Here is a 13,040-nt window from a genome sequence, read left to right on the forward strand (position 1 = left end):
TTGCATAGCGGGCTTTGAGTACTGATTTTCTAGAAATATCACCCACCTATGAGTTTTATGATAATCAGGCCTGTCAGTAATGCAATTGGAAATGGTAATTGAAAGTAGTGTCATGCAAACTGTATTCCGCTTTCTCTCATCTCCTACTGGGGAGGCCCTGAAAGGTGTATCTTGTTTGCGTTTCAAGCAGTTGCAATCAAAATTGAAAGGCAGGGAGGCAGTGGGATGGGTGGGTGGGCGGGCTTTTGAATAAAATGCTTGTAAAGGCACTTCTTGTTTTGATCAGATTCTGCTATTTATGTGAAATGGATTCTTTCTCTGTGGCACACTGTTTTATTGCACAGCAGGAAAGAAGTGCTTTGGGATATTACCTGTTTCACATGCATGTCATTATAATGAATGCTGTTGTTCTCCAGACCCCAACACACACACACACACACACACACACACACACACACACACGTAGCAAGGTAATATGAACACAATGAAGATTTATATAAACCAAGCTTTAATGTTATGGAAAGCCTGTCGGTCTAATGATTTGAGTCTCCTTTATTTGCCACCCAAAGCAGCACGATTTACTTTTGAATTCCCGTGCGGAATTCCCAAGTCCTTGCATCGCTTCTCATAACGATTTTCTGTCATTCACAAAGAACAGTGCAGGCCAATAATCATATGGCGTTTCCTTTCTGTAGCTCTTGCTCAGCCATTTCGTACTACTACTAAAAAAATATTTCTTACCCGCCTCTCTATTTTGATCGAGGTAGGGAACAACAGTAAATATAAAATACGTAAAACTGAATTAAGAACATAATTGAATTAAGAACATAAAAATATTCTAATTACACCCTAAAATTCCCCTGGATGCTGGATCAGTCTTGAAGGCTTTCTTGAATGCTAATAGACTGTCAAGTTGACAAGTCTCCTCCGGCAGGCCATTCCACTATTGCCATCACAGAGTCATGGAGTCATAGATGCCTGCCATGCCAGAGGTCCATTGCACTTGACTCTCGTAGTGCCAGCTACTCTGTCTCAGAAATCATGTCCCAGGGAAAAGAAAGAGAAAGGGTCCCCCCTCCTATGCTGCTACCTTCATAATGAGTTTATGGTGGTGAAGGCATGTGACAGAGAGGATCTAATGGGCATCTTTTTCCCCAAGACAGCTCACTAGGGCTTCTTTGGATGTGGAATGCCCTCCCCTTGGAGGCCCGACTGGCGCCAACGCTGATTTTATTCCGGCACCAAGTGAAAACATGGCTTTTTAACAAAGCTTTTAATGGCTGAATTCACTAAGTTGGCACATTGTTTTAACTGTTTTAATAGTTTTACTGCTTTTAAATTATATATTGTTTTAATTTGGTTTATGGTTTAATTTGTTTTTAGCTGTGTATATTTACTCTTTTATACTGTATGTTTTTATCTGTACACCGCCCTGGGATCTTATTGATATAGGGCGGGATATAAATGTTTTAAATAAATAAATAAGAGGCAAACAAGAAAGCATGTTAGACAGTTACGTTGCTGAATGCCATTGGCCATTGGCCTCTACCATGCTGTATCATCCCTTAGTTATTCCATTAGCTGAACTCTTTTGTCTCCATAGCACACTCCATAGCACACTGCAGAACCTGAAGATATATTGTGAAACGTTTAAAAGAAAGAACTGACTGAAACCATTACGCATTGTGTTTATAACCATTACGTTTGAGAACCGGGGAAACCATTAAGCTTTTGTACATGCACTAACTACTTGCTAATAAATTACATTTAATTACAACTTGTGTGGTCCTTGGAGTACCTGAGAAGGGTACATATCTTTGGTGGCAGCGGAAGGGAGAATTTGGGGGTAAGGGTGCTGAGCTGTATAGCTGTGGGGCCTAAGAAGAGAAAGGTGTGTCACTGTCCCAGGGACGGTTGCAGCATTCCAGACTGCTTGACACCTGCACTTGTGCTGGGTCCTTTGGTTCAGGAAAGATTAAAGGAGCAGTATAAGGTGGGGGTCGTCACAGAGTACATCTCTGCACATACATATGAAACAGTGTCATGGGTGTGCAGAGGTGTGCTTTCCTTTTGAAACCACCCCATTATCTCCCGTTTGGAAATGCAAACCGTTAGGGGAGATAGGGAGCGACAGAGTGGATGCTGCATTCTGATGATCACATCTGGTGAATGTGACGGGCAAACGATACCAGTGATGGCTGTTGCCGCTGTTTCCCAGTTTTAGACAACAACAGTCACCGTGGACAGGACCTTAGAGCACTGGTTCCGCCCCAGCGTACTGTTGTTACTTGGTGCATCTGTGGAGGGCCTCAAGTGGAAGAAAACTTTATTCAGTTTAGAGAAGCTAGTCATGGTGACTAGCTAATGGGCAATCTTGAGGCAATGCTTAAGAACTTCACATGCGCCTCTTTAATGCCTGACAATATCAGCATGCCTAGACATCCCCGAATGTTATCAAAATTGGGGAGCTGAGGCACTATCTGTCACATCATGCCAAGTTTGTTTGGTTAACAGGCAGCATTTCAGAGAAAGCAATGACAGATCTGTGAGACATCAGCTGTCAAGCAGGGATGTGGTGTGGATATTTATCATGTATCCCGAAAACACACACGTTAGATATTGGAGGGGGCCTCGGTAGCAAACATCTGAATTCTGACAGCATTCTTTTTCCTGCTAGGTGATTATTATTATTTTTGTAAAGCACTTCGAAGCCTTCCTTGCCGTGAGCTTTTAAAAATGCACAAAGAAATGTAGTGCTTTCAGTTTATTGTCATGGCCAATTAATTGTTTCATACTAATCCAAATATCTCACTGGTTTCCATTAAAAAAAAAAAAAGCAACCCAAGAAAAATTGAGTGGTTGATTTTAAATGTACACCGTGCCACTTGGACTTGACAGATCCTTCAGAAAATATGCAGATGATCCAACACTGGAGTGACACAGTTTTATCTGTCAAGTGTGAACGACAGTGATGAGTAAAGTGCTTGCAAAGTTTAGGCCCACTGGTGTCTAACAAATGGCAAGGGAAAACCTTCTTTGCTCTACAGAATTCTCAGGAGAAGCCTCAAAATTTTAACATGCATGCAAAGTTGTCATTTCAGGAGTTCACTGGCAAGGAAAGACTAAAAACAGAGATGTTTATATTCAATTTAGTGGTGGGGGATAGGGAGGGGGGAAAGCTTCAAGATGAAGGAGGGGAAATGATATATAAAATGAAAGATCACTGAAAGGTTTCTCAAAATCAGTGGAGAACTCTATTGAAGTAAGCCATGGTTAGGCCACTAACCCTTTTGCAGCAAATGGTTTATGAGTGTTCACACAACACCCTAAGCCATAATGTTTAGCTCAAAGTGCTTAATCCAACCTTGGACTGAAACAACTGGGCATGTTTAGCCTGGAGAAGAGAAGATTGAGGGGAGACATGATAGCACTCTTCAAATACTTAAAAGGTTGTCACACAGAGGAGGGCCAAGATCTCTTCTTGATCCTCCCAGAGTGCAGGACACGGAATAACGGGCTCAAGTTAAAGGAAGCCAGATTCCGGCTGGACATCAGGAAAAACTTCCTGACTGTTAGAGCAGTACGACAATGGAATCAGTTACCTAGGGAGGTTGCTCTCCCACACTAGAGGCCTTCAAGAGGCAGCTGGACAAGCATCTGTAAGGGATGCTTTAGGGTGGATTCCTGCATTGAGCAGGGGGTTGGACTCGATGGCCTTGTAGGCCCCTTCCAACTCTGCTATTCTATGCTTCTATGATTCTATGTCATCTGAACAGGGTCCATGTCGTCTTAATCATTCCAGGCTTTTGTTGCTTTTTTGTTGTTGTCCCAACTTAGGAGGAGTAATTAGATTGCTGCCACTCAAAGCCTTAATCCCTTGACTCTATAGCCCTATTGAAGCATTCCTAATCTGGGGAGAGCAAGCACATGAATAGGGGGGAGTTTACTAACCCCCCTCCAAAATCGCTTTCATCTCCCTCAACACATGGTGGGCGACTTTCCAAAAAGGAGAACCTCATGTATCCATGGAGGTGCACCATGCAATTTTAAACACTGATTTTCCCTCCCACTCTTCATGTGTTTAGCCTACACAGATACCTCAATAGGGCTTAAATGTGTGGTGTTGTAGATAGAGTGTTGGAATAGAACTGAATAGATCCTGGTTCAAAACCCCTTTGGGCCATGAAGCTCATTGGGTGACCTTGAGCCAATCACTAACTCTCAGACTATCCTACTTCACAGAGTTGTTAGGAAGGTAAAATTGGGCAGGTGGATGAGAGAACCATGCACAGCACATTGAGCTCCTTGGAGGGTGTGTGTTCTTTTTAATATATATATATATATATATATATATATATATATATATATATATCGAAGGCTAGGGGTTCTCCTCCTTCCTACTTCCCTTCCCAAGATTCTCCTTAGCTTGGCGCCAGGAACTGGATGACTTTTCAGCTCTTTTTCTATCCCAGCTGTAGGAAAGATAAATGGCTTGTGTTTAAAGTGTCACGTTTTGAAATGTTCAATCTGTGCAGCCACTTCCTTCTCTCCAAATTCTGCTGATTGCTTAGCAACCGATTGCTTGAGTTGTATAGCTCAGCCACAGGGTAGGCACAGCCAGCTTGATATTTGCCACAAAATATGGAAGCACCCTCCTGGAAATTAGCTAACAATTGGTCTCTCGCAAATCCTAAATAGTAGAAATCTGAAAGAAGGGAGCACAAAACAGAAACAGGCCCAATTCCCATGTGTTTCATTGTTTGTTTGGTTTTAAGCATTATTAGGGGTTTCAATCAGAGCTTCCCAGCTAGCCTGGGGCACAAGAAATAAATTTTTTGGAGTGCCATCAAGTACTTTTCCCTAAATTTGTATATGACTGCGCAGTCTGCATGCTGTTCAAGAACATCCATTTGAGCTCTGCTCAACAGAGGAACACTTTCAAAATGTGATTAGGTGCCCATCCTATAGACTACATTTCACAAGGAGATGTTCAGGAATAGTCAGACAAGGTCAGGCAGAGGCGGCAAAAGTCCACCGTGTGGAGCAGATTTTAATCATCCTATTTACAAAAGAGCAAACATCACTAATGAGTTTTGAAGCGCTCCTCTTTTCACCCGTGCTTCCCTCGCTGTCTGTTCCTCATAGCACCCTTTGCCCTCTCTCCGAATGGCCGCCACGGTGGTAAATGTGGCATTCATAAAGCTGAGTGTGATGACAAGGAAACAACTGAGACGCAGAGTCTGTGAATGGCACATTAATCAGATACTCCCTGTGTTGTTTTTTCTCCTCTTTGCCATTTGTGAAGGAGCAGAACAAGAAAAAGGGAAGCAGGCTACAGAGCCTGAGCAGCCCGAAGGTCCATGCGATACAGAAAACATTTCAAGTAATGACGGTAAGTTTCCAATGGATTTTTCCTTTTCTTTTTCGCGATTGTGGGATAAATGGCATATTCAAACGAATCAAAACAACACCACAGTCCAACCACCATCCAATGGACGATGATATTATTCATTCATTCAATGGCAGTTTACAATAAGACTGGGATATGCAAGGAGCTGGCAGCCCTAATTGCTAGCCGCAGGGAGTGCAATCTTGCCATCAGTTACGCAATTGTAATTTGGATGGGACTGATGCAGGAGCAGTCAGGCATAGGATTGGAGCAAACAGGTCCATGCCAAGAATTCCATCACAGAAAGAAGCTCGGCTGTGGCCAAAACCCACACAAACCCTCGAAAGCATTTCATGCTGTTGTTCTCACTCCTGGTGTATTTTTAGAATGTCAATCACTACTTGAGGATAAGGATTAAAAATTAGCTCCGTTTGAAGATGGGCTAGATCTTCATTACTGCTTTATAGCAGTATGGAAGTGCACTGATAACTATTGGGGCAGAATCCACACTCCATCTACGGCTTTCATAGTGTTACACCCTGCTTTTTATTCCACGTTCATAAAGATTCGACCCAAGGTGTAGATCCGGCCTTAGAGAATGTCATTGTTCTCTTAACCATATCTCTTAATATTCAAACACATACACACATGCAAGTTTCTCTTAGCTCATTCCAGACACCTTTGGGCTATTGTTGGGTTTGCAGAACTATACTATGTATGTATGTATGTATGTATGTATGTATTTGAAATATTTATGTACTACTCTTCATTAAGAAATCGCAGGGTGGCCAACAAAATGCATTGAAATAACAACTGAAATAGAATATAAAGATAAAAACAATAAAGAAAACTTTACCAAGCTAGGTATTAAAATCAGCAAATGCCTGGTTATACAGATGCATTTTCGTTAGGCGCCTAAGCACTATCAGGGATGGCACCTGCCTCATGGCAGGGAGGACAGAATTCCGAAGACAGGGTGCCACAACAGAAAAGGTCCTTTCTCTGTGTTCATACACAGAGGCAAACAGGAGGCTGTGATGTTTAGCTCTCAGTGACCAGGCAGGTTGATAGGGAGAAGGCACACCCTCAGGTAAACTGGTCTCAAGTTGTTTAGGGCCTTATATGGAAATAACATCACCTTGAACATGGCCCATAATGTATAGGCAGCCAGTGCAGTTCTCTGAAAAAAAGGTATAGTGCTTTCAATCTCAAGGAATGGACCGGTTATAAGCTTTCCAAGCTTATGAAAACTATATTGGAAAAAGACTGGCGTAACAGTCTCTTCTTTATAGCGCTATGAAAGTGCCCTGATAAATGTCTATTCTTGGCCAATGTCAGTTGAAAAATATCTCACCGCCAGCCTCAGCACACACATAGGCCCTTTCTACACCTACGGGTGTAGAGGATCTGAGAGGGGATGATCCCGGACTTACCTACTTCCAGGATCGTCGCCTACACAGCTGCACAACGTTCTGGAAGGGAGGAGGGGCGTCGCGCACATTGCAAGTGCCATTTTTTTTAAAAAAAAAGGAAAAGGACCTGGAGCGCACTCATGTTCCAGTGAAAAATAAGGTTAAAAAACACAAAAACCCAACCCTGCTCCCCACCCTACCCCCCGATGGCCCTTGACTCTCCCTGTCCTGGCTCTTCCCCTCTGATGACCCCCACTACTTGTGGGGAGGAGGGAAGAAGCCAGGACAGGTGGCCACACACCTCCCACGGTCTTGGGATGATCCCGAGAACATGGGAGGAATTGGGTTTTCCCAGGGAGTACTTATCCCTGGGAAAACCTGTGCTCATCTCCCCTGCCCCCGGGAGTCCCTGTGTGTCATTTTCGGGCTGGTGTAGAAATGACCATAGTAACATGTACTTCTCATGTGTTTGTTTGACCCAGGATCTTTCAGGCTAACCATAAGCCACACTGGCTGTGTTCAGAAGATACCTTAAACCATGGCTTTAACCATGGTGAATAAGGCTTTTTTCCTGTATTCGCCATGGTTAAAGCTATGATTTAAGGTGTCTAATGAACACAGCCCAGCTTTCTGGCTTAACCACTGTGGTTAAAGCCATGGTTTAAGGTGTCTCTCCCCTGGCCTCCAAGCACTCCACACTCCTCCCTCTTTCCCTTCATTTCCATCGGGCAGAGTTCGTAGGTTTGTTTGTGTTTTCACAGCCACCTGTCCTATTGACAACCACTTTCTTTCCTGAAGTCAATGTCTCTTCCACCTGTCTGTTCCTCAGGCATCTGTCTTTTCCACCTATCTTCCTCTTGGTTGTCCAACCTCCTATCTTTTGGGAGAGGCAGATCTTTTATCATAGAGATTCATAATGCTTCCTATCAAACAGAGTAATCATCAGATTCCTAGTAAAGCGTCACCTTCATTTATTTATTTAATTTATTTAAAACATTTCTTATCCGCCTTTCAGGGCAGAAGCCATCCCAAGGTGGCTTACAACCGTAAAACAGAATAAACATTAATAAAATCACAAACGGTAACATATCAATTAAAAAGCTCACAATAAAAACTAACAATAAAAACAACAACAGCAATAGCAGCAGAATAGTATTCATTTATGTGAAGGCCATAGCAAAATGGAACATTTTTAAGGCCTTCTTAAAAGCCTGTAAGGGTGGTGCCTGGCAGACCGCCGGTGGGAGTTCATGCCACATGTCAATCTGAACACCGCTGAGATGACTTCAACAGCTCACAAGCTCCTGGGTATTATGTGATGCTCCCTGCCTCTTAAGGAGCCTCCTCTTCTTCAGCAATCCATGATCCTCATTGTCAGCCAGGCCAGCACTGACTACTGCTTAGTAGTTGTGCTTGACCCTGGGACTGTCCAGTAAAATGATCATCCACCCTTTCTTCAGCAACATGTCTAGGGTTTACCACAACCTTCTCCAACCTGGTGCTCTACAGATGTTTTGAACAACAACTCCCAGCATTCCTGACCATTGGTCATGATAGCTAACACTGAAATCCAAAACATCCAGAGGGCATTATGTTGGTAAAGTCTGGCTTACAAAGCTAGACTTAACAGTTTCAGTGTTGAGATCTGTCCAAGAATAAATCGTGACACCACTTACCAGTTCTTGTACATTCGGCCTAATAAAAACCTGGAAAACTCCCGAACAGGAGGGCTGTTTTTGATAAGGATTACCCTTCTTTTTAAAGCTCCCATTTCTGCTTTAAGTCACTGTTCACACACTTTTAAACCATTGCCTCCATGGCTTATTAGTATGTGGTGGAGCATATTTGCATTTTTAAGCATAGTTATATGAGTGACTCTAAGGAGAATTTCAATATATTATCCCATTATTTATTATTTGTAATTACATTATAATGATAATAAATAAATATTGTAATATGAACCAGTAAGGGAAAAGTTCTCGTCCTGTCTTTAATATACGTCAGGAAGTTTTATTGAGCTAAAGATGAGCTATCTTTTGAAAGGTAGAGATAAATGTATGATGCCCAGAGTAACCCTCTTTGCAATGACAGCACAGAAATTAAGACTTATGACTTAAGTTTCACTTCAAATGTTGCTAGCTGTACTAAGGACATGAGTATTTATTGCTTCACTAGGCTGCATTTCACAAGAATTTTAACTTATACCACTAATTTGGCAGGGGCGTTCCTTCCTTTTTTAAATCGGTAGAACAAATTAAGTATGAACTAACGTATTTAGTTTAGACAGATAGAAGCATGGCTGGCTGGGGCATACTGAGAGTTGTAGGACCTTTTTCTATCTATAGGATTGTGCCCCTTAACCAAACTTAGACATTTCATCCAAAGAAATTGGACAGATTGTTAACATCAGGCATTAGATCAACAACAACAAGGTTTCCTTCTAAGAACTGCCTTGATTTAGTTATAAACTAAGAGGAACATTTGGTAGGAAGAACATTTGACCTTTCTGTACTGAGGACCGATTTTGACACTTCTCTCACTTTTTGCATATCTGTATAGTGTGCAGTTTCATTTAAGCCCTGAACAAAGTCTGTGCAACACCAGTAAGTGATTTAGCATCACATCCAAACACAACCTGGCAAGTTGGGAAGTAGAACATAGATGAATAATTCACAAGCAATTCAACAGAATCTTTGCAGGTGTATTGATATAACAACAGTGAGTCAGAAGCAGACATGCTTCACAGCATATAACAGGCATATTAAAATGATGCTCCTTTTTATTTTTCAAAACTTCCATCCGGTACAAACGTCACTCAGGCAATTTCAAAACTTTCACCCAAGAGCTTTCCAGGGAAATGCACAGTATCAGCCATGGATGTACAAGAATGGTTTCTTCCAGAGAAGAGAGTATAGTACTATTATAGGAACAAGTTATTAAAGTTTATAAAGAGTTTATAAAGGTGTCTAAAGGACTTCACTCCAGCCTATAGAAACAATCGAGACGAAAAGCTGTAGAAGTATATTTAGTAGTCTTAATATCTCAAAGACCATATGTTCTTTTGACCATTGTATGGTTATAGAAGAGGTTCAGCCTTTGCTCTGAAGTATTTTTTTGGATATTTCTAAAGATAACTGCATTTGTTGCTTTCATAAAACTGCAATAGGCATTATGGTGAGGGAGAGAAAACTAAGTTGCAAGGTATGTTCTGTGATTAAAAATAATCCAGAGTTATGCATCCCTGAATGATTCAGCTCAGGCTCAATTTTAATTGCATTCCCTTTCTGCCGTCTTGGCATAGGAGTGGAGTGTAGCTACATTTACAATATCACACAATTTGGTAATGATTTCGACCACAATGTGTCCATCCCAGTTTCAGTTGGCGTCACTCATTGACCTGGAGCATCAAAAAAGGCGAGTCATCAACTGTGAGTTAGCCCCATTGAAGTTGAAGATCAGATAGGACTCATGGAAATAACTAAAGTCTTCATTTAGGAGTGTTAGCCAAAAATGCCAGGCACTTTTCCCTAGGAGACAGCCAAAACTCTCCTAAGAACGCACAGAGTCCCAAGTCAGGTACAACACACGTTTATTTCTGATCACAGTCGGCCGAGTGCATGACTCTCTCTAGCTAAGCGCTGGGAAGAGAGTAACTCATGGGTTATTTTGGAGCTTCTTATATAGTAAAACGACTTACATTGTAACATACATTGTGGTTTCATGTCAGCACATTCCTACAAAGACAGGATATAGAATGTTGTTTGAGCTGCCTCAGTTATTAACTCATGGTGGGGGCTGTTTATTATTTCAGCAACTAAAACAGAGCAAACAATGACTTTCCAAGCGTCTGTTTGTCAATCAGCTATAGAGATAAGGTATCAACTATAGAAGGACAATGGTTCATGCGAGCAAAGGTCAATACACATCTTGGAGCATCATGTGATTAGAATACACATCAGCTGAATTCCTCATACCTTAGTAAGCATGTTTCTCTCATATGGAACATATGAGAAACAGCAAAATATGGTTGAACATTGGCTCATTAACAAAAATGGGGTCCCCTTAGCTAACAGGAGGGCAGTGCCCTGGAGAGCCATAAGCAGGTGTCATTGACTTCCCTAGCTGACTATGATGCCCATTTCTGCTTTCCTATTGGAAAAAAGTTTATTGAGTCACCTCACAGTTCTTGTATGGAAATTTATTAGCAGTCCCATCCCAGTTTGTAGGTCTAGGATAGAATATTGAAATTATTCTTCTGTTCACTATCAACAGTGTAGACAGCCAACACCGACTAAACAAATTGTTGCAGTATCATCTCTCATACATATACACAGCCATGCCATGAATACACGTGCCCAAACATCTCTGCATATAGTAGTAGCCCAGAGGAAGGAACAATTCTATATAGAGCTCTGTGGCCTGTGTTGTGGGAGATTTACAGCAGGATTCTATACATGTATACTCAGAAATAAGCCCCATTGAGTTCACTGGGACTTAGTCCCAAGTAAGAGTGTAAAGCAAGGATGGGCAACCTCTTTCAGCTTGAGGCTGAATTCAATTTCTCAGGATCCGCATTCCAGCAGTGGGCCAGGCCAAAGGAAAAGGGGTGGGGCCAAAACCACACACACAACAATGCCACATACCAGCATATTTTTGCTTGAAGCTCCTAATTAAGCCTTAAGAGATGGCCTTCTCAGCAGTGGCCCCACGCCTATGGAACGAACTCCCACTGGCAGTCTGCCATGCACCATCCTTACAGGCTTTTAAGAAGGCCTTAAAGGCTTTTAAGGCTTTTAAGATGGCCTTCACATAAATGCTGTTTTGCTGCTACTGCCCTTGTTGTTTTTATTGTTAGTTTTTACCGTTAGCTTTTATTGTTTTAAACTGATATTTTACAGTTTGTGATTTTATCACTTTTAATGTTTATACTGTTTAATGTATTGTTGTAAGCCGCCTTGGGAGGGCTTCTGCCCCGAAAGGCGGCTAAGAAATGTTTTAAATAAATACATAAATAGAAGAGGGGCATTTTAGGATTGGGGGTGGGGAACTGTGCAAAAGCCTGGAAACCACCAAATAATTGGCAGATAAGTAGCAGTTAGGGAAAGTGGTGGGTGGGGCCGGGGGGAAGGGGCGTGGGCACCTGGGGAACACCCAAAGGGCCAGATTTGGCCCGTGGGCCTAAGGTCTCCCATCTCTGGTGTCTAGGATTGCAGCCTTAGTTGGTAGTGAGATGGGGAAAGCATACAGAATGAAGCCAGTTGCAGATGGAACATAGACTTGCCTACATTATACTGCATTTGACAGTAGTACTTGACAATACTGTGTTGCCTGTCAGGTCCCACTGTAATGAAACTATTTATTTATTTATTTATATTTATTATTTATTACATTTATATACCGCCCCATAGCCGAAGCTCTCTGGGTGGTTCACAACAGTTAAAAATGGTCAACATTAAAAAGTATACAAAATTTTAAAAGCCATCAGAAACATAAAAACAACAGTATCCATTTAAAAACAACAATTCTGGGGTCCATTAAAAACAAACTTAATGTTGTTAAATGCTGGATCTTAAATGCTAGATCTTAAATGTTAAATGCTGGATTGGATCTTTCCAAACTTGTGAGGCTGGAAAAGGAAACATTGAGGCATCTAAATATTCCTGACGTAGGAGTGTCACCAGAGTAGCTCAGTGGTGATATCAAAGGTGGTATTTCAAATCAGGGTGGACCCTCTTCGCGCCCAATCCGCAAATTGCAGATCGGGCCCACTCCGCCCCGCCTCGATCCGCCTAGGGGCCGCTCCGCTCCACTGTGGAGCTCTGGCTCCGAATCAGAGCTCCGCAGTGGCAGGGAGTGGCGCCAGGTAAGGCCCCCCTCCCTCCTCCCCCTTACCTGCATCTGTCCGTGGACCCGTGGTTGCTTCAACATAGCCTGAGGACTCAAACAGGAAGACCAGGCCGCAGTTGTGGCCTAGTCTTCCTGTTTGAGTCCTCAGGCTCCGTTGAAGCAGCCACGGGTCTGCGGACAGATGGAGGTAAGGGAGAGGAGAGAGGGGGGTTTACCTGGCCCTGCCGCCATGGCATGGGCGGCAGCGACAGCGGCAGGGACAAGTAAACCCCCCTTACCTTTTTTGCGGAGCTCCGGATCGAGGTGAAGGATCCGCCTTCACCTCGATCTGCTCCGCAACGCTCCGCGGCTCTCCTGATCCTCTTCACCTCTGCCTTAAGCAGAGGCGAAGC

General features: G+C 42.6%; 1 protein-coding gene across 4 annotated transcripts in view; it reads left to right on the top strand.

Annotated features, from left to right (window-relative positions):
- Window positions 1-13,040, top strand: part of MACROD2 (mono-ADP ribosylhydrolase 2) — a 1,544,544-nt gene that overhangs the window by 1,516,697 nt on the left and 14,807 nt on the right. For all 4 annotated transcript variants that reach the window (XM_063125349.1, XM_063125348.1, XM_063125350.1 and 1 more), the window contains one exon: window positions 5,306-5,392. In XM_063125349.1, the coding sequence (XP_062981419.1) occupies window positions 5,306-5,392 (87 nt within the window). The remainder of the gene's footprint in view (window positions 1-5,305; window positions 5,393-13,040) is intronic.

Source organism: Elgaria multicarinata, chromosome 4 (assembly GCF_023053635.1).
Source record: "Elgaria multicarinata webbii isolate HBS135686 ecotype San Diego chromosome 4, rElgMul1.1.pri, whole genome shotgun sequence".
NCBI lineage: Eukaryota > Metazoa > Chordata > Lepidosauria > Squamata > Anguidae > Elgaria > Elgaria multicarinata.